This window comes from Petromyzon marinus, chromosome 52 (assembly GCF_048934315.1).
Source record: "Petromyzon marinus isolate PM22_M1 ecotype Great Lakes invasive population chromosome 52, UKy_Petmar_22M1.pri1.0, whole genome shotgun sequence".
Lineage (NCBI taxonomy): Eukaryota > Metazoa > Chordata > Hyperoartia > Petromyzontiformes > Petromyzontidae > Petromyzon > Petromyzon marinus.
The window spans coordinates 3,695,891-3,717,015 of record NC_133718.1 but is presented as its reverse complement, the minus strand read 5'-3'; the positions used below and the strand labels follow the sequence as shown (position 1 = coordinate 3,717,015).

General features: G+C 55.3%; 1 protein-coding gene across 1 annotated transcript in view; it reads right to left on the bottom strand.

The window, feature by feature from the left end:
- Nucleotides 1–1,563: 1,563 nt before the first annotated feature.
- NPC1L1 (NPC1 like intracellular cholesterol transporter 1) overlaps nucleotides 1,564–21,125 on the bottom strand; it is a 40,873-nt gene continuing 21,311 nt past the window's right edge. Inside the window, exons 6-19 of the mRNA XM_032973894.2 lie at nucleotides 20,111–20,293; nucleotides 18,524–18,638; nucleotides 16,687–16,814; nucleotides 15,732–15,869; nucleotides 15,240–15,329; nucleotides 12,560–12,750; nucleotides 9,804–9,934; nucleotides 7,893–8,016; nucleotides 6,843–6,898; nucleotides 6,066–6,216; nucleotides 5,419–5,650; nucleotides 4,872–4,985; nucleotides 3,582–3,744; nucleotides 1,564–3,372 (exon numbers count right to left, since the gene is read on the bottom strand). Of these exons, the coding sequence (XP_032829785.2) occupies nucleotides 3,062–3,372; nucleotides 3,582–3,744; nucleotides 4,872–4,985; nucleotides 5,419–5,650; nucleotides 6,066–6,216; nucleotides 6,843–6,898; nucleotides 7,893–8,016; nucleotides 9,804–9,934; nucleotides 12,560–12,750; nucleotides 15,240–15,329; nucleotides 15,732–15,869; nucleotides 16,687–16,814; nucleotides 18,524–18,638; nucleotides 20,111–20,293 (2,127 nt within the window). The 3' untranslated portion in view covers nucleotides 1,564–3,061. The remainder of the gene's footprint in view (nucleotides 3,373–3,581; nucleotides 3,745–4,871; nucleotides 4,986–5,418; nucleotides 5,651–6,065; nucleotides 6,217–6,842; nucleotides 6,899–7,892; nucleotides 8,017–9,803; nucleotides 9,935–12,559; nucleotides 12,751–15,239; nucleotides 15,330–15,731; nucleotides 15,870–16,686; nucleotides 16,815–18,523; nucleotides 18,639–20,110; nucleotides 20,294–21,125) is intronic.

The window sequence follows — 21,125 nt, the reverse complement described above, 5'->3', positions numbered from 1 at the left end:
TGACCTAATGTGGTCACTGTGACCTAATGGGGTCACTGCAACCTGTGGTCACTGCAACCTAATGTGGTCACTGTGACCTAATGGGGTCACTGCAACCTAATGTGGTCACTGTGACCTAATGGGGTCACTGCAACCTAATGTGGTCACTGTGACCTAATGTGGTCACTGTGACCTAATGTGGTCACTGTGGCCTAATGTGGTCACTGTGACCTAATGTGGCCGCTGTGACCTAATGTGGTCACTGTGACCTAATATGGTCACTGTGACCTAATGTGGCCTAATGTGGTCACTGTGACCTAATGTGGTCACTGTGACCTAATATGGTCACTGTGACCTAATGTGGCCTAATGTGGTCACTGTGACCTAATGTGGTCACTGGGACCTAATGTGGTCACTGTGACCTAATGTGGTCACTGCGACCTAATGTGGTCACTGTGGCCTAATGTGGCCTAATGTTGGATCGCTGTGGTTCAGTGTGGATCTCTGTGGGTTACAGGGACCTAATGTGGGTCGCAGTGGCCTAATGTTGGCCACTGGCCTAATATGGGCCACTGTAGTTCGTTGTGGGTCATCGTGTCAGGTCAGGCTTTGATCCTACTTCCCTGACGACAGTAGACGGTGCTACCTGCAACTGAATTAGAGGTCAATGCTTGCGCCTTAAGGATGCACTTCACTCGAGTTTGAGACGATGCGGAATTCCTGTCGATTCAGGGGAAAGTTCGATACAATCAGGCTGCAGTGGCGTGCATGCTTGGCTCAAGCTACTCGGTGACTTGAGAGAGACGGCGTCTTGGAGACACGGAGAGATAGCAGCAAGCCAGGGGACGAGGGTCCGCAGTGGTAGTCACTATGTCGACTGGTGAGCTGGACATGAGGAGTTACCCTCGGCCCACTTCGTGTGATCTCTGCTGCGGAAGGGTGTGTGTCGTTCAAACGCCGGTCTTGCCTCAGCCAACAAGCGAACTCGCAGGAACCAAATGTAACGACGGTATAAGACCGTGTCCTTCACTCATTTTCAGAAGGGGTGGGGGGGGGGGGGAGGTGTGGGTAGGCAATTTTGCCTTCAAAACATCATCAGTGTGAGGGTCTCCACACACTTGAAACCATTGTTGTTTGACAGCCATGATGATGATGATGGGGGGTGTTTTCACATCTGTCTATTGTCGAGGGCCGCACATCAAGGGGCGCCACCAGCGGCCGTCAGCGGCCTGCAGGCATTGCGATAAAAAAAAACTGGTCTAAAGATGCCGAAGGATTACCGACTCCCGATGCAAGACAGGTCATCGTCCTCGCGGTCGGACTGCACGATGATGACGATGGTGGCTCAAGACTTTGAACTACTGAATTCAACATCAAGACACTGTGTTGAATCAACACACTGCGCTGAATTCAGTTGGCGGGCTCTAAGAAACCTGCTAATTGTTTCAACTGCAATGTCGCGAGATCGAACCTTCGCGTCTGTCCCAGGAACACTGTCCATGCTTTCGAGAGAACGCTGTACTGCCAAGACATTATTACATTCAAGCATATCAAAAATAAACCACGCAACAAACACAAAGCCAGCATTTTTAGAAGAATATATTTTGTAATTCATAATGAGACACAATGACACAATGTCGGGTTAATATCGTGCGATTGCGTGTATACACAACATACAAAACACACATGCACACCTACATGTATTCATGATGGTGTGACATACAAACACAAATATTCCCCGTATAGCCGTTACAGACTATTTGGGGCAAGTGCTGCGAGTGAGTGCCTAATAAGACACAAGATGGGTGGATGTGGCCAGCAGACATCTGGCCATCTTTTTTTAATCCCTAGTGCTGATACTTACACGCCATAACACGTGTACTCATTTGAGGCTGAGTTGACCTAGGATAGGCCCTCGCGAAGGTTTAGACAACCAACAACTTCGTGCCTGTGCTTGTGTAACACCAGGAAAACAAATTTCCTTCAAAATCACGAATTTTGCAATTCAAAAAAAAAAATCCTCATATAAAAATAAAACCGGCTGAATTAATGCGAAATAACAAAAAAAAACTGTTTAGAAAAAGACTCGGTACCCCAATGTTTCAGGCAATCGGCCTTCATCATGACATAAAAACATCGTGAACTCACAGGGTCCAGTCTACTCACCCCGTCACCTATTGCATTCGCTCACTGAAGTAGCAACTTTTCCCCGAACATCAAGAATCACTACACTTTTGGCAGGTTTTATATTCGCTTTACAAATGGAGCCGGAATAATACGACGTCGCACACTTGCGTGAGTGCCTTAACCAACAATTCATGGCTTGTGCAAAATTATTATCTCTATTTACAATATAACACGACAGCATCCATGGGGCGAGGGGGGCCTAGGTGGGAGGGGGGGGGGGGCTACGGGAGATCAAGGGGGAGGGGCTATGGGGTCAAAGGGGGAGGAGCTAAGGGGACCAAGGGGGAGAGGATATGGGGACCAAGGAGGAGGGTCTGTGGGGACCAAGGGGGAGGGGCTAGAGGAACCAAGGGGGAGGGGTTGGGGCACAAGGGGGAGGGGCTACGGGGAGAAAGGAGGAGGGGCTATGGGGACTAAGAGGTAGGGTCTTTGGGGGCCAAGGGGGAAGACCTATGGGGGCCAAGGGGGGAGGGGCTATGGGGATAAAATCTCCACTGTTAAAACAACGTAATTAATTATGAAATCTCAGATAAGGTAGGAATGGGGACACACGGATTAGTGAACATCGCACGGTCCTGACGTCACACTGACCGCTCGGGAGCGCGTGTGGCTTGTGACGGAGCACCATCGCCACGCGGACGGGACGTCCGACCGCGGGAGACGGAGCGACAAAAGCGGCGCGCACGTGGGCGCCGGGTGGACCGTGAGAGCGGGCGACTACTCTGTGCAGCAAGCGAAGAGCTCACGGCCAACGCGGCTGGCGCCGACCGCGACCTCCGCCCCCCCCCCCCCCCCACCCCCCCGGGTCTCCGCCGCGTGCCCTCGCGACGTTCCCGGTGAAGGACGACCGACGCTCCGACAGCACCGCCGACTCTCGCGGGAGCGTTCTGCGCCATCACAAGGCGGAGTTGTCCACCACCTCGTACAGGGGCTCGGGATTCGTCACGGCGCTCCCGTTGGCCTTGCGCGTCGACCCCGCGGGGGAGGAGGGCTCCGACTTGCGCGTCGATCCTGGCGAGCTGTCGGCGTGGCTCTTGGCGTGGCTCTTGGCGTGGCTCTTGGCGTGGCTCCCGGCGTGGCTCCCGGCGTCGCGCTCGCTGTGTTTGCTGCTCTCGGTGTCGCACTCGCGGGGAGAGAATTCGTGGTCTCCTTTCTGGGCCCTCTGCGTCTGCAGCTTCAGCAGCGTCGCTTTGTTGATCCTGGGACCTGCGTCCGTGCAAAGACAAGACTGCGATGCGATATCCGTTGATGACGACATTCACGACGATGACAATGACGACGACGACGATGACGAACATAATGACGATGATGCCGATGACGACAATGACGATGATGACGACGATAAACACGATGATGATGACGACGATGATGACGACAATGATGACGACGACGACAAACGACGGCGACCCTCTTACCGAAGTAGCTGAGCACAACGGGCAGGAAGATGAGCCCGTGCACGGCTCCCAGGAGCGTGATGGCGAGGTTCAGCTGGAAGAAGAAGACCTGCACCAGCTGGGCCTTGGCGAAGGCGAGGATGATGATCCCGGGGAGGTTCGTCATCGCCACCCCGGCCAGCACCTGCGCCAACGTACGTGGCAGGCACACGGTGAGCCACACGGTGAGCCGGTGAGCCACACGGTGAGCCAGTGAGCCACACGGTGAGCCAGGGAGCCACACGGTGAGCCAAACGGTGAGCCAGTGAGCCAAGCGGTGAGTCGGTGAGACGTACGGTGAGCCAGTGAGGCACACGGTGAGCCAAACGGTGAGCCAGTGAGCCAAGTGGTGAGCCAGTATGTGAGGCAGTGAGCCAAATGGTGAGCCGGTATGTGAGGCAGTGAGCCACATAGTGAGTAGGTAAGGCACACAATGAGGCAGCGAGGCACACAGTAACCAAATGAGCCACACGGTGAGACAGTGAGGCACATGGTGAGCCACACGGTGGTTCGTCATGGCTACCCCGGCTAGCACCTGCCCCCCCCCCACGGCCAACACGTTTGGAACCCACATAGTAAGCCACATAGTGAGGCACACAGCGAGTCACATAGTACGTGAGCCACGCAGTGAGCCATTTAGTCCCACAGTAAGCCACACAGTGGGCCACACGGTGAGCCAATGAGGCACACAGTCACATAGTACGTGAGACAGTGAGCCATGCAGTGAGATATTTAGTCCCACAGTAAGCCACACAGTGGGCCACACGGTGAGCCAATGAGGCACACAGTGACATAGTACGTGAGACAGTGAGCCATGCAGTGAGATATTTAGTCACACAGTAAGCCACACAGTGGGCCACACGGTGAGCCAACGAGGCACACAGTCACATAGTACGTGAGACAGTGAGCCATGCAGTGAGATATTTAGTCCCACAGTAAGCCACACAGTGGGCCACACGGTGAGCCAACGAGGCACACAGCGAGCCACACCGACTCAGAAACTGTATTTAGACTGCAGGAGGAATCCGATGAGCCACGAAGCTCTTTTTCACAGATGTCCACTATGGGCGGAGTCACACGGCGAGTCGGCGAACCGCACGGTGCGCCAGCACCCGCTCCCCAGTCCACCGCCGGGCCACCAGCGGCCGAGCGGCGTTTCAAGCGGAGGTCGCCGGGGCTAACCCGGTCAACCCGGAGCCCGGCTCGACCTCTGACCTCTGACCCGGGAGTGCGACCCCACCCGCCAACCACCTCCCCCGTCCTCCTCCTCACCGCGCTGCCCATGGTGGTGATGGCCTCCCGGGCGCGCGCCACCTTGGTAGGCCGCACGCTGACGGCGAAGGCGCGCGTGATGTGAGACACAAACTCTACCGAGATGCCCACGGCCTGCAAGGCAGCGGGAGAAGAGAGACACAGAGGAGAGAGAGAGGCAGGGGGTGAGAGGGCGCGCGATGCGAGGGTGGGGAACGTTCGCGTAGCACTTAGCGCGCCGCGCTATGAACCCGGCGGCCCGAGTTCGCAACAACAGCGACGATTATCAGAACCGGTCCCCGGGCCTCCCCTCCTCGGTCGACTCGGCCTCAAATGAGTGCCTGGCGCGGTGTCTAAAAAACATCGCCACCGGGGAGACGAAGGCGGCCGTGTGGGCGTGGTGCCGCGGCCACCCACCACCACCACCTCGTGTGCCAATGCGGCCTTCACGGTTGGCTACGTACGGCGCGAAACGAGTCCGGCACGCGCGTACGGTGCTCGCGAAAAGCACTCGCTCAGACAGCCAAGTACGGACGAGGCCCCTGCCGCGGGCGTGCGGGCGTCTCACCGCGACGAGGTTGATGAGCGAGATGGCGTTGAACTCGATGGAGAAGAGGGTCATGACGCCCAGCGTGTCGATGACGATCATGACGATGACGAAGAGGTTGATGGCGCCCGACAGGATGTCGAGGCCCAGCACAACGCAGCACACGACGAAGGTGGGCACCAGGCACACGGCGAGGTTCACGGCGCCGTCGCGCACCATCGTCTCGTACTGCTCGTAGAACACGTACGTGATGCTGTGGGGGGGGGGGGGGCACGGCAGTGGGGGAGGGGGGCGTGACAAACATGGTCACTTGGGAAACAAAGGCGACCCAGCGTGGTGGCGGTGGTGGTGGTGGTGGTGGTCACCATCTAGTGAAGGCTGTGCCGGCTAATCGGGCGACCTTTGGCGGGGGGAGTGGGGTGCGAGTGAGCGGGCGGAAGAAGTGAAGGGACAGGAGAGCGAGCAGGCCGACAGGCAAGTGGGTAGGAGAGCGAGGGGGCAGGCAGGCGAGCTGGCTCCTGCGTGCAGGAGAGTGAGCGGGAGACTGAGAGACCAGGAGAGTGAGCGGGTGGGAGAGTGAGCGGGTGGGAGAGTGAGCGGGCGGGAGAGTCAGCGACCAGAGAGCGATTGTGCGGGAGGGTGAGCGTGCGTGCGTGCGAGTCACCCACGTGTAGGGGAAGACGGTGAAGTCCGGGTGCGTGCCCGGCACCGCGCGCATGCTGCGGGTGATGGAGTCGGCGAGCTCCCGCGCCCGCAGCAGCCCCGCGGTGTACTCGGGGGACGTCGTCATGGGAACGTGGTACGCCATGAATCGTGACGCTGCGGCATTCCACGTGGGGCGGTGGGGAGGGGAAAGACGCAACGGGTTCGAGCGGTGTCCCTCATTGCAAGGCCCGTGGGCCGCTGGCGTCCCCCGGTGGCCTTTAGCGCGGCCCGCCCCCTTCGCAGGCGGCGTGGAGGGCCCCTCGCGCCTTGCGAGGGGCCCTCCGACGCACCGCCCGTCCGAACACTTCCATTTTGTTTACTCGTCTCAGCGTCGAGCGAGCCCGGCGCCGCTGGTGAGGCGCCGCATGCAAACGTCCGACAAGGGGCGAGTCCGCTCAATAGCCGCACGGGCGCCGAGCGGTCGCGGCGGCGGCGGATCGTGCTCGGCTACGGCCACGTATGGCGGCGGCGCGCAGAGGCGAACAAAACACGGAACGCGAAAACAAACCGCTTGTCAATAAAAAGGCACTGCTTCTAAACGATCCGCCCATTTGTTTCACTGTTTGCAGGCCGCACGGCGATAGCGACGCGCGTTGCGTTGGTGGTTGGCCAGGCGGTGGTTGGCAGCGGATCGCTTCGCGGCCGCTGCGGGCTTTTCGAATGATGCTCGGTGAGGCCTGGTGAGCGCGCACAGACACACACACACCGGCCGCGGCCTCCTTCCTCACCGCCCGCCTCACCTATGATCTCTCCGGCTTCGTTCATCTTCACCGCATTGCCGTAGGCGCCAAGGCCGCTGCGGAGAGACGGCACGGCCCAGCGTTAGCCCGGCACACACAAAGACAAAGACGCAAGCACACGCGCAGACACACACGCGCAGACACACACGCACAGACACACACGCACAGACACACACGCACAGACACACACGCGCGCACGCACACGCGCAGACACACACACGCGTGCACACGGACAGACACACACGCGTGCACACGGACAGACACACACGCATGCACACGCGCAAACACACACGCGTGCACACAGACAGACACACGCATGCACACGCGCAAACACACACGCGTGCACACAGACAGACACACACATGCACACGCGCAGACACACGCACGCACACGGAAAGACACACACGCGCACACGCGCAGACACACAAGCATGCACATGGACAGACACACACGCATGCACATGGACAGACACACACGCATGCACATGCGCAGACACACACGCATGCACACGCGGAGACACACACGCGCACACGCGCAGACACACACGCATGCACACGGACAGACACGCACGCATGCACACAGACAGACACACACGCATGCACACGCGCAGACACACACGCATGCACACAGACAAAGATTCCCTTGTGTAGCTACACGAATAGGATTCGGTTATCATATTCGGTCAGAGGAATATACTAATAGGATTCGGTAATAGTGTTCGGTCAGAGGAATATACTGATAGGATTCGGTCATAGTATTCAGGTCGGAGTAATATACTAATAGGATTCGGTCAGAGGAATATACTAATAGTATTCGGTCGGAGTAATATACTAATAGGATTCGGTCATTGTATTCGGTCAGAGGAATATATTAATAGGATTCGGTCATTGTATTCGGTCAGAGGAATATATTAATAGGATTTGGTAATAGTGTTCGGTCAGAGGAATATACTGATAGGATTCGGTCATAGTATTCGGTCAGAGAAATATACTGATAGGATTCGGTCAAGATATTTCTGAGTAGGATTGCGTGGAGTGCCGTGGCACTCACCCCTTGGCGCACTTGAGCGTTGGCACGTCCTTGAGGAAGATGGGCAGATAGTGCTCAAACTGCTGCACGTTGGGGCGCACCTGAGACACCGGCATGCACTTCCTGATGCACGCCAGCGGGGTGTCTGTGTAAACAAAGACAAAGATCGCCCGTGTAGCCTTAACAGACTGTAGGGGCAAGTGCTGTTAGCGAGCACCTACGAAAGCCGGAACGGTACACGAGGGGGTGGGTGGCCAGCACCACGGCCGACCGCTTTTGTCTCCCCAGTGACGATGTTTACACACCGCACCAGGTACTCATTTGAGGCCGTGTCGACCTAGGGGAGGCCCGGGACCGGTTGAGATAATCGTCACTGGGTGTTGGCCGTGAGCGGGAATCGAACCCGGGTCGCCAGGTTCATAGCGCAGCGCGCTAACCGCTACACTACCGCTCCCCACACACACACACACGCGTGCGCACGCCCGCACAAAGACAAAGTTCACCCATATAGCCTTAACACGCGGTTGGGGGCAAGCGCTATTAGCAAGCGGCAACACGTATGCAGGGGGCGGGTGGGCACTACCACGCCAGAACGCCTTTGTCTCTCAGTGGCAAGATGTTGACTACCTTGCCTGGTATACAGGAGGTCGTGGGTTCGATGCTGACCCTGACGCCTGCTGCATATTTGGAGTTTGCACGTTCTTTCTCTCTCCCCCGTGGTCGCGTGGATTTGCCGCCGGCTCCTCCGGATTTCCCCTCCACGTTGAGAATCAACGTCGAAGCGCTCAGAGTATTTTGGCTGCTGCTATAAATGTCCACGTGATGAGAAGCCAATTTCGTTGAGCGATCAATTTGTGGCCAGGTCGCTTCTGACAAACGCGCTAAATATAGCTCAGTGGGCCATACCTGGCAAAATAAAAAAAAAGTTTAGTTCGTAGATTTAGTTCGGTGCTAATAATAATAATAATCATTCAAATCCATAATTCCCATTCCATCATCGGATCCTATTTGAGGCAGGGTCGTTTCTTTTTCGGCCACGACACCGGCTCACGATGGCCAACCCTCCTTCGAATCACGTCGCATGTCCGTCAGCCGACCCCTCTCACCCCCCCCACCCCCCACCGCGGCATTAACCAGGACAGCCGCTGGGTTCGAAGCGCGGGAAACCCCTGCAGCAATGCTTCCTCCGATTGGCACGGCAGGCTACGTATAGGCGCCAAAGGAGTTCAAAGTATGTACGGCGCGTTGTGAAAAGATCCAATTTTTGGGGTGAGGCACAGTCCGCGATAACGCGTGAGGCGTGTAACGCAGGCCGAGCAAAGGCCAATGCGCGTGGGCAGCATCTAGAAGCATCCAGCAGCATCCCAGTGCCGCGTGTGATGGTGCTACGCGTGGGCAACCGTACGACCGCTTATTCCTACTCACGCGACGTAGTTCCATTCACTCGATCGCGTTATCACGCCTGTCAACCCCTTATCAGTGCCCTACCTTATTGCAGGCCGATTCAGATCTTATTGGTCTACCAGTGCCCTTTGAAATCTCAACGTTCATCCTAAAAACACCGGCATTGAGAACGGCCGTACGCCGTATGGAACTGAAAACTCAATTTCCCTTGACAAGAATACGCGGGTAACCCGTGTGCGTTGACAGCTGATTGCGTCATGTCCAATTCGCGTCATGAAAACAACATGCGACGTGAAAGCAGAACACGACCGTACAGCCTACGCTCGGATGACGTCATCACCAACTTGCGAGCGTTCTCTAATCCACGCGTCTGTCCCTCCGCCTGCCTTTCAACGGAACAGTTCCAAGCGTGCCGTCTCTCCGCGCTGCTCGTGTTTCTGCGTTTAAATCCTTTTTTTTATTATTGCATCCCCCCCCCCCCGACCCCAGCTCGTGACCATCTTCAATTTCCCCCCGAAAATGTCTCACCGACGGTCGAGTTGCAGAACTGGCCGGCCTGCGGGTGCCCCATGCTGTAGAGGCGGCAGCAGGAGGAGTACGGGTTGAGCCAGTCGACGAAGTCGTCCACCCAAGACGACGCCGAGATCGCCAAATAGGAGCTGTGGTAGACGCAGCCATGCGGACCGGTGGAGCGAGCACTCGCCAACTCGCTCACCAACTCGCTCGCTCGCACTCACTGGTACAGGTACTCACTCATACACTCACTGGTCCAGGTACTCACTCGCTCGCCAACTCACTCGCCAACTCACTCGCTCGCACTCACTGGTCCAGGTACTCGCTCACACACTCACTGGTACAGGTACTCACTCACACAGGTCCAGGTACTCACTCGTACACACACTCACTGGTCCAGGTACTCACACATACACACAGGTCTAGGTACTCACTCACACACTCACTGGTCCAGGTACTCGCTCACACACTCTCACTGGTCCAGGTATTCGCTCACACACTCACTGGTCCAGGTACTCACACACTCACACTCACTGATCCAGGTACTCACTCACACACTCACTGGTCCAGGTACTCACTCACACACTCACTGGTCGAGGTACTCATACACTCACTGGTCCAGGTACTCACTCACACACTCACTGGTCCAGGTACTCACACACACACCCACTGGTCCAGGTACTCACTCACACACACACTGGTCCAGGTACTCGCTCACACTCTCACTGGTCCAGGTACTCACTCACACACTCACTGGTCCAGGTACTCGCTCACACTCTCACTGGTCCAGGTACTCACACACACACTCACTGGTCCAGGTACTCGCTTACACTCTCACTGGTCCAGGTACTCACTCACACACACACTGGTCCAGGTACTCGCTCACACTCTCACTGGTCCAGGTACTCACTCACACACTCACTGGTCCAGGAACTCACTCACACACTCACTGGTCGAGGTACTCACTCATGCACTCACTGGTCCAGGTACTCACTCACACACTCACTGGTCCAGGTACTCACTCACACACTCACTGGTCCAGGTACTCACTCACACACTCACTGGTCCAGGTACTCACTCACACACACACTCACTGGTCCAGGTACTCACACACACACTCACTGGTCCAGGTACTCACACACACACTCACTGGTCCAGGTACTCACTCACTCACACAGGTCCAGGTACTCATACATACACACAGGTCTAGGTACTCACTCACATATTCAGTGGTCCAGGTACTCACTCACACACTCACTGGTCCAGGTACTCGCTCACACACTCACTGGTCCAGGTACTCACTCACACACTCACTGGTCCAGGTACTCACTCACACACTCACTGGTCCAGGTACTCACTCGTACACAAACTCACTGGTCCAGGTACTCACTCACTCACACACTCACTGGTCCAGGTACTCACACACTCACACACTCACTGGTCCAGGTACTCACTCACACACTAACTGGTCCAGGTACTCACTCACTCACACACTGGTCCAGGTACTCACTCACTCACTCACTGGTCCAGGTACTCACTCATACTCTCACTGGTCCAGGTACTCACTCACACACTCACTGGTCCAGGTACTCACTCACACACTCACTGGTCCAGGTACTCACTCACACACTCACTGGTCCAGGTACTCACTCACACTCTCACTGGTCCAGGTACTCACTCACACTTTCACAGGTCCAGGTACTCACACACACACAGGTCCAGGTACTCACTCACACTCTCACTGGTCCAGGTACTCACACACTCACACTCACACAGGTCCAGGTACTCACACACTCACTGGTCCAGGTACTCACTCACTGGTCCAGGTACTCACTCACACACACACTGGTCCAGGTACTCACTCACACACTCACTGGTCCAGGTACTCACTCACTCACACACTCACTGGTCCAGGTACTCACTCACACACACTCACTGGTCCAGGTACTCACTCACTCACTGGTCCAGGTACTCACTCACACTTTTACAGGTCCAGGAACTCACTCACACACTCACTGGTCCAGGTACTCACTCACACACTCACTGGTCCAGGTACTCACTCACACACTCACTGGTCCAGGTACTCACTCACACACTCACTGGTCCAGGTACTCACTCACACACACACAGGTCCAGGTACTCACTCACACACCCACTCACTGGTCCAGGTACTCACTCACTCACTGGTCCAGGTACTCACTCACACACCCACTGGTCCAGGTACTCACTCACACACTCACTGGTCCAGGTACTCACTCACTCACACTCACTGGTCCAGGTACTCACTCACACACTCACTGGTCCAGGTACTCACTCACACACACACTCACTGGTCCAGGTCCTCACTCGTGCACACTCTCACTCACACACACTTTCACTGGTCTGGGTAAACACACTCAAAAACAAAGGCAAAGATCCCCCGTGTAGCCTGTAACAGACTGTTGGGACAAGTCCTGTTAGCGAGCGGCACCTATAAAGGCCGGCACAGCACACGAGGTGGTGGGCGACCAGCACCACGCCCGACCGCCTTTGTCTCCCCAGTGGCGATGTTCACACATCGCACCAGGTACTCACTTGAGGCCGACTCGACCTAGGGGAGGCGGGCCCAGGACCGGTCCAGATAATCGTCACCGGTGCCGGTGCCCGTGAGCGGGAATCGAACTTGGGTCACTGCCGGCTTCGTAGCGCTAGCGGAGCGCTAACCGCTGCACCACCGCTCCCCCGACCCCCCCCCCCGCCCCAGCAAACACGCTCGGCACGCAGACACTCACTGTTCCGGGTACTCGCAAGCCATCTGGATCTTCTGCATCATGGAGTCGTTGTTGCAGCCGGCGCTGCCGCAGACGGCGTTGGTGCCCTCCTCGCTCGAGAAGTTGTAGCCGCCCGTCGTCACGAAGTAGGTGGGCAGTCCCACCTCCAGGTACTCGTAGAGGCCGTTGAGGTAGTCCAGCGCGTACGAGTCCTGTACCACGTGCGGGGGGGGGGAGGGGGGTGTGGGAGTGTGGGACAGGAGATAAGGAGATGAGATGGGACGAGATGCATTGAGTCAGAATATTTATTTATACGCTGGAGGAATCCGATGAGCAATTGTGTTGTTTGATTGGATTACTCCGCTTTTATTATTATTATTATTTATTGGAATTTCGAGAGCAGTCATAGATATTGTCATGATCAGCTTCATAGTTCACTTAGATTGTATCTATATCAAATCAAACTTGACTTACATTAGCACAATTCGTGCAGAGAATGCAATATAAAGTGCTCGACAAGACTACATGAAGCGACTGACGCAACGCAAAACAATAATAATGATACGTTAAAAAAATTACATCACATTATGATGAGCTAAAAGTAGAATAAGATGCATAATAAACACGTAATCAAAGCATCCTAAAAATATAAAACAATAAAATTCTCACGACGTTTCGACTGCAGCACAAGCAATCATCATCAGGTGTGAAAACCACAGCAAGAAAATTGTAAAAAAGTGGCGGTTATTTTTTTAACGTTAGCACCACGGAGAGCGATTTGACAGTTTGTTCAGATGGACGAGTCCATCTATGTTCGGAAAAGCGGAGGGGGGAGACGAAAAATAATTAAAAGCCCATCTAAAATACAGGGCACTCCTTGACGTACGCGATGATCGATGGGTTCCTGAAAGCGCGTATCTCCAAAATGCCATTACGTCAAAAGCAATTTTCCCATAAGAAATAATTGTAAAGGAGAGGTGGGGTGGGGGGGGTGGTCAGGGGATTTCACTCACACTCGCAGACATTGTCGCCTACTACATTATCCTAGCCTGTATCGATAGGCCGATTGCCAGGGACGCTCGCCTTTGATATCTCCCTCTCGGCGCTTAAATCTTCACCTCCTCCGTCCCCTTGCTACAGCACCCTCTCGTCCAATTACCCCTCCACCACCTGTGCCCCTTCCTCGACGGATGTTAGGGACCGTCCATAAATGACGTCACGCGATTTTGGACGATTTTTGACACCCCCCCCTACGTCACACGGCGTCACGAAAAGTCAGACCCCCCCCCCCTCAAATATGACGTCACAAAGCTCTGCCCCCTCCCCCCCCCCAAAATAAAACATGCTTTAAATCGATTTAAACTATTGTCATTGTAGTGCGTATTTAAAGTGGCGCTGCACTCTGATGTTGTAGGAGAAAACATTTATTAAAAAAGTCTATAAAATTAAGTAGAACGTGTTGTCTATATTTACTTAAAGTTGCGCATTTTGATGTGACGTCACATTTCTCAAACCCCCCCCCTCACTCGTCACACATCGTCACAAATGTCTGACCCCCCCCCCCTAGGTGCGTGACGTCATTTATGGACGGCCCCTTATCTGAAAATCGAATAAACCTCATGCAGATAATCGAGAGTATACCGACTTTATTCGATTCACGTTCATTCGCGAATCCGTTCGTCTCGTTCGTTTCGCGATTCCTGATCGTCTCGTTCGATTCGCGAATCCGTTCGTCTCGTTCGTTTCGCGATTCCTGATCGTCTCGTTCGATTCGCTAATCCGTTCGTCTCGTTCGATTCGCGAATCCTTTGGTTTCGTTCGATTCGCGAATCCGTTCGTCTCGTTCGAATAGCTAATCCGTTCGTCTCGTTCGATTCGCTAATCCGTTCGTCTCGTTCGATTCGCTAATCCGTTCGATTCGTTTCATTCTCTATAACGTTTGATTGGCCGACAGGGGGAGGCAGGCGCTCCCAGTGCCCCTCCCCCCACCCCTCCTCCGCAACCTCTAGCACAGACGCGGGCAAAGTCCGGCCCCCGGGCCGTATACGGCCCGCTGGGATTTTTAATCCGGCCCGCCGAACTTGTCCAAATATTATTATTAAATTAAAGTTTCCCCTTCTCCTGTAATGCCCCCATTTCCCCATTAGATGGCGCACTTTGAACGGGAGTCACGACATGTTTTTGTATCGTTCATGTTCGTGCAATTTGTTGAATTGCCTTGAAAATAAATGATTAGCTACCTGTTAAAGGCCAAAGCCTTTCATGTAATAATTTTTAACGCGTAATTTATATTAGTTCACACAAACCACTCCATACATCTGTTCCTGGCCCGGCCTCTCTGGCAAATTTTAGAACCCATTGTGGCCCGCGAGTCAAAAAATGTGCCCACCCCTGCCCTAGCATCACCTCTCACTACGGGCACCACGGGTTCTGGTCAGACACTTGCAGTGTACGGTTCTTGCGTTTAACCACCTGTATAAGTTATCACTCACCCATGTTTATTCTGTTGAAAAGTGTTATTTTAGCAGGTTTCGGGTGGGAAAATATTTTCTTCGGGAACGCATCTTAGGTTACAAAGTGGGGCCTTATGGAAGGATGCGTTTCGTTATACGCTGCGCTGTTTCACTTGACGCTCCAGGTTTTCAACGCCCATGTTGTTGTCGCCATCGTGGTTTTAAGCACAACGTGAAACTGCTCTCACCTTTGGCAGAGCGAGACGCTGGTCCAGCCCGACCTTAACGTGGAACATCAGGAAGAGCGACGCGCTGAACATGAAGATGAAGACGATCATCTGCAGGACGCGCACAAAAGACAAAGATCCCCCTTTTAACAGACTGTTGGGGCAAGTGCTGTTAGCGGGCAGCACCTATGAAGGCCGGCACGGCACACGAGGAGGGTGGGTGGCCAGCACCACGCCCGGCCGCCTTTGTCTCCCCAGTGGCGATGTTTACACATCGCACCAGTTACTCATTTGAGGCTGAGTCGACGTAGGGCAGGCCCAGGACCGGTTCAGATAATCGTCACCGGTGTTGGCCGTGAGCGGGAATCGAACTCGGGGCACCGGGTTCGTAGCGCGGCGCGTTAACCGCTGCGCCACCGCTCCCTAATACCAATATCCCCAACGCACGCACATCTCCTCTCTGCGGATTCTCACTATGACGACGACGACGCTAACCCCGATGAGCCGACTCACCACGACGGCGCGGGTGACGCGGTGCAGCAGGAAGCGGGAGTAGTATCGCCGCATGAAGGGCAGCAGGAATCCCTCGTTGCGCTCAGGTGCCTTCACGTTGCTGGGCCGCACGCAGCAGCAGATGTCCATGCGGTTGGCCTGCGGTGGACACGGGACACACGCACGGCTCCTGTGGTGTTGCCTTGGTGTGGTCTGGGGCTGTTGTTGGTGTTTTGGTGTGGTCTGGGACGGTTTGTTTCGGTGTTGTGTTGGTGTGGTCTGGGACTGTTGTTTTGGTGTTATCGTGGTTTGGTCTGGGACTGTTGTTTTGGCGTTGTCGTGGTTTGGTCTGGGACTGTTGTTTTGGTGTTGTCGTGGTTTGGTCTGGGACTGTTGTTTTGGTGTTGTCGTGGTTTGGTCTGGGACTGTTGTTTTGGTGTTGTCGTGGTTTGGTCTGGGACTGTTGTTTTGGTGTTGTCGTGGTTTGGTCTGGGACTGTTGTTTTGGTGTTGTCGTGGTTTGGTCTGGGACTGTTGTTTTGGTGTTGTCGTGGTTTGGTCTGGGACTGTTGTTTTGGTGTTGTCGTGGTTTAGTCTGGGACTGTTGTTTTGGTGTTGTCGTGGTTTGGTCTGGGACTGTTGTTTTGGTGTTGTCGTGGTTTGGTCTGGGACTGTTGTTTAGGTGTTGTCGTGGTTTGGTCTGGGACTGTTGTTTTGGTGTTGTCGTGGTTTGGTCTGGGACTGTTGTTTTGGTGTTGTCGTGGTTTGGTCTGGGACTGTTGTTTTGGTGTTGTCATGGTTTGGTCTGGGACTGTTGTTTTGGTGTTGTCGTGGTTTGGTCTGGGACTGTTGTTTTGGTGTTGTCGTGGTTTGGTCTGGGACTGTTGTTGTTGTTGTTGTTGTTCAACCCCCTCGGACCCCCCCCCTGCCCGAACCCCCGACCCCCCCCCCCCCTGCCAACCCCCACTACGACTCACGTCTCTCCGCCGTGAGTCGAGCGCCACCAGGGACACGAACATGGACATCTGCAAGCAGAAGTTGAAGACGACGGCGAGGCCGGCGGACAGGGCGAAGGTGCGTACCGCCGGCATCTCGGTGAGCGTGCCTGCACCGCCGGGGGGACATGGTGGAGGGGGGGGCACACGCGGCCGGTCACCCTCGATGCGCGCGTGTGTGCTGTGTGTGCTGTGTGTTTGTGTGTGTTGTGTGTGTTGTGTGTGCTGTGTGTGTTTGTGTGTGCTGTGTGTGTTTGTGTGTGCTGTGTGTGTGCTGTGTGTTTGTGTGTGCTGTGTGTGTTTGTGTGTGCTGTGTGTGTGCTGTGTGTTTGTGTGTGCTGTGTGTGTTTGTGTGTCAGCGTGTGAATGGGGAGCAGTAGTGTAGCGGTTAGCGCGCTGCGCTACGAACCGGGCAAGAGAACCGAGTTCGATTCCCGCTCACGGCGAACCGGTCCTGGGCCTCCCCCTAGGTCGACTCAGCCTCAAATGAGTACCTGGTGCGGTGTGTAAACATCGTCACTAGGGAGACAAAGGCGGCCGGGCGTGGTGCTGGCCACCCACCCCCTCGTGTGCAGTTCCGGCCTTCATAGGCGCTCGCTAACAGCACTTGCCCCGACAGTCTGTTGAAGGCTACACGGGGGATCTTTGTCTTGCATGTGTAAAGACAGTACAGGGGACTAGCGGTCACAAGTGGTAATAACAGGTTAAGGGACAGACAGGGGAACGATCTCGGCTCTTGGAGAAGTTCCAAGAACCAGCGAGAGAGTTCGAGAAGTAGGGGCATAGTAGCGAAGGGTGGAGGGATGGCGACGCTGGGGATCAGAGGGGGCGAGGTGGAGAGGTTCGGGGCTGCTGCGGGATTCGGGGTCGTCGCCGTCAAGTGAACGTGTCGTCAAATAAAGAACCCTCAAAAGACCGTGCCTTCTGGGGTCGTGTACACATGTTGTACCACAAGCACGTGTCGTTAATGCAGACGATGTGCCTCGCAGTCAACCTCTTCGTCTCCAGGATGAATAAATAAAGATTCTGAGTAACGTGGATGTGCTGCCACTCATCTCAGTCGGTCAACCCATGGCACCCGCTGAGTCCGTATCTGTGCCCTCCTCCTGCCGGCGGAGCCTTCGACACATCACGTGACCTCGACGTGCACCTAGCATGGTACAAGCGCCCTGGTGACATCACCCCCACTTAGTTGTGAACGACGGTTGTTGTTGTTGTCGCGCATTGTTGCTTTCCAGAGTTTTTATTTCTTTGGCTTTTTTGTCACTTAAATTAAGTAACCTTTAAACTTTCAGCAGGGTGGCGGGGGGGGGGGGGTGCGGGGGGATGCTACTGCTGCTCTGACCCCCCCCCCCCCCCTCTGCCCCATTGACGTCATTCGAAGTGTCATCTTTTTGGCCAATATCGGTTCCATTGGGGACCGGCGTTTAGTTTGCTCGCCCTGAACCCTGAGTCGAACCCTACCCATGAACTGGAGAACCCGGAGGAAACCCGTGCAGAACAGCGGGAGAGGACGTACAACTGCCCGGGGTCGAGAATCGAACCTAGGTCAAGCGTAACCACCGCCCTGCACGCCGCCAATCATCGCGGAGGAGTGAGACTCTTCTTCAGAGTTCATCGGATTCCCCTTGCAGTCTAAATACAGCTTCTGATTATGACGTCAACAATGCGTGAGCGTCACGTCGACGCCGCGTCAACGTCGCGTCGACGTCGCGTCAACGTCGCCTGAACGTCGCGTTCGAGGGGGTGCAGAGGGGGGCGGGGGGGGGGGGGCTGTTTCCACGCGGCGAGGCGGCGGGTGTGCGGAAGAGAGGCTCACCCAGGAAGAAGCAGACGGACTCGGAGACGCTGCAGAGCAGCATGCTGGGAGCCACCTCACCGAGCACACGGCCAATCTGCTCCTCCCGCTTCTCGCCCTTCCTGAGCTCGTCCCTCTGCACGCACCGGCACAGAGGGCGGACGCTGCCACCAGAGACAAAGATCCCCCGCCGCCCTCGCCTCGCCCTGTGTAGCCTTGAACAGACTGTTGGGGGCAAGTGGCGTTCAGCGAGTGCGGCCGCCTTTGTCCCCCCGTTGCTAAAGTCGACAGATACGACCTTGCGCAGGACCGTGAAGGACGAGCTGGTAGCAGCGATCAACAAACCTGCCAACCCCTTATCAGTGCCCTACCTTATTACAGACCAATTCAGACCGTATTGGTCACCCCCGTGCCCCCTTATAAATCTCAACGTTCATCCTACAAAGTCCCATCGCAAGAGAGGAACACAAACAAATAGATATTTATTGCTGCCCGCATTGAAACGGCGTTACGCCGTATGGGCCTGAATAGTGAATTTCCCCGCACAAGAATACGGGGTAAACCGTGTGGGTTGACGGCTATGGATCAGCTTCTCTTGGGGCGAGGCTCAACACGTTGCCAAGGACAGGAAGCAGTGGAGGGAACTCATTGCGACCTTTATGGGGATGAAGAGGATTAATTAGCTAACTAAATCTTGACTTAACGCTTTCGTGACTGCAGGAATTCATATTCTCCGGGTCTTTCGGTAAAGTCACGTAGATAGGTTCAAGGAAAATAACAAAATAATAATACAAAACTACGACGTTTCGCTCGCAACACAAACGGTCGCGTTGCGATCGAAACGTCGTCGTTTTTTTTGTTATTTCCTTTGAACCTATCTACGTGACTTTACCGTAAGACCTAAAGAATAGCTAACTAACGTGGCACGGTACTTATTCGAGGCTGAGTCGACCTAGGAGAGACCCAGAACCGGTTCAAATATCCAGCAGCAACCGATGTCAGCGCGGTGAATATAAAACCACGCGTCCATCTCGACCACCCTCCACCGCCGGTAGCGGCGGACAAATGAACCACCCCCCACCGCCGGTAGCGGCAGACAAATGAAAATTTCAGGCCGAGTGGACCTAGGCGCGAGACTAAACCAATCTATTTTTTTTAAAACGAAACTATTTTATGCTGCCAGGTAGGCTCACTGAGCTACTTATGCAGCTCTTTTTCAGAAGCGACGCGGCTATCACATATCCCAACGAAGTGGGCTCATCGTCACGTGGACATTTATACCGGCAGCCGGATACCGTGAACGCACGACGTTGATTCTAAACGCGGAGAGAAAAACCGGAAGGCCCGGGCAAAAATCCACACGACCACGCAAAGAGAGAGAGAGAGAGACACCGCAAACTCCAAATACACAGCAGGCGTCAGGGGTCCGAATCGAACCCACGATCTCCTGCACACCAGGCGAGGTAATCAACATCTCCGAGCCACCGTGATGATGATGAGAGAGAGGCACGCAAACTCCAAATACACAGCAGCAGGCGTCAGGTGGTCGGGATCGAAACCCACGGACCTCCTGCGTACGAGGCCAGGGGGTCAACATCTGCTAGCCACCTGCAGCTCGAGGACGAAGATGAAGATGTTGTCGGCGCCCACGGCGAGGATGAGGAAGGGCACCACCTCAAGGATGACGAGCGATGAGGGCACCCCGGCGTAGGCGAAGACGCCCATGGCGGCGGCCACCGAGGCCAGCACCACGAAGATGCCGCCCAGGCCCAGCGTGACCTTGGAGTCGATCTGAAGGTCACCACCCACAGCAAAGGCAATGACAAAGATCACCCCCAACCCCCGTATAGTCTCGAACGAACGCCACAAAGACAAAAGATCCACCGTATAGCCTCAGCCAACTGTTGGGGCAAGTGCTATTAGCAAGCGCACAACGACATAGATCCCCCCGTATAAACTCAACAGACTTTTGGGGCAAGTGCTGTTAGCAATAACACAAAGACAACGATCCCCCGTATAGTCTTAACAGACTGTTGGGGCAAGTGCTGTTGGCGAGCATGGCACACGAGGGGGGTAGGTGGCCAGCACCTTGCCCTACCACCTTTGCCTCCATAGTGGCGACGTTGACACACCGCACCAGGAACTGGAGGCCCAGGACCCGGTTCAGATGATCGTCACTGGTGTTGGCCGTGAGTGGGAATCGATCCCGGGTCCCCAGGTTCGCAGCGCAGTGCGCTAACCGCTCGACTGCCTCTCCCCCACTCGCTCGCACAGACACGCAGTAAACGCACGGAGTTTGGTCCGCGCGTTTACTGCGCACTTCATATCTCAAGATAAGATGCAGAGACAATGGGCTCCGACTCCGCCGGCCACGAAGCTTTGCCCTGGCCTGCCCACTATCGCGAAGGCCCCCGAATGATTGGGAGCAGAGGGTCGGGGACCTGAAATCTCGAGGCCCCCGTGATTGCATCAGTGACCCTTGACCGATGGGGCCGGACACTTTCGTGACAACAGCCGACGTCGTCGTGACGTTCTGACCCCTGCGCCCCGACTGGACATCTGTGAACTAAGAGCTTCATAGCTCATCGGCTTCCTCCAGTACAAATACACGTTCTGATTCTGA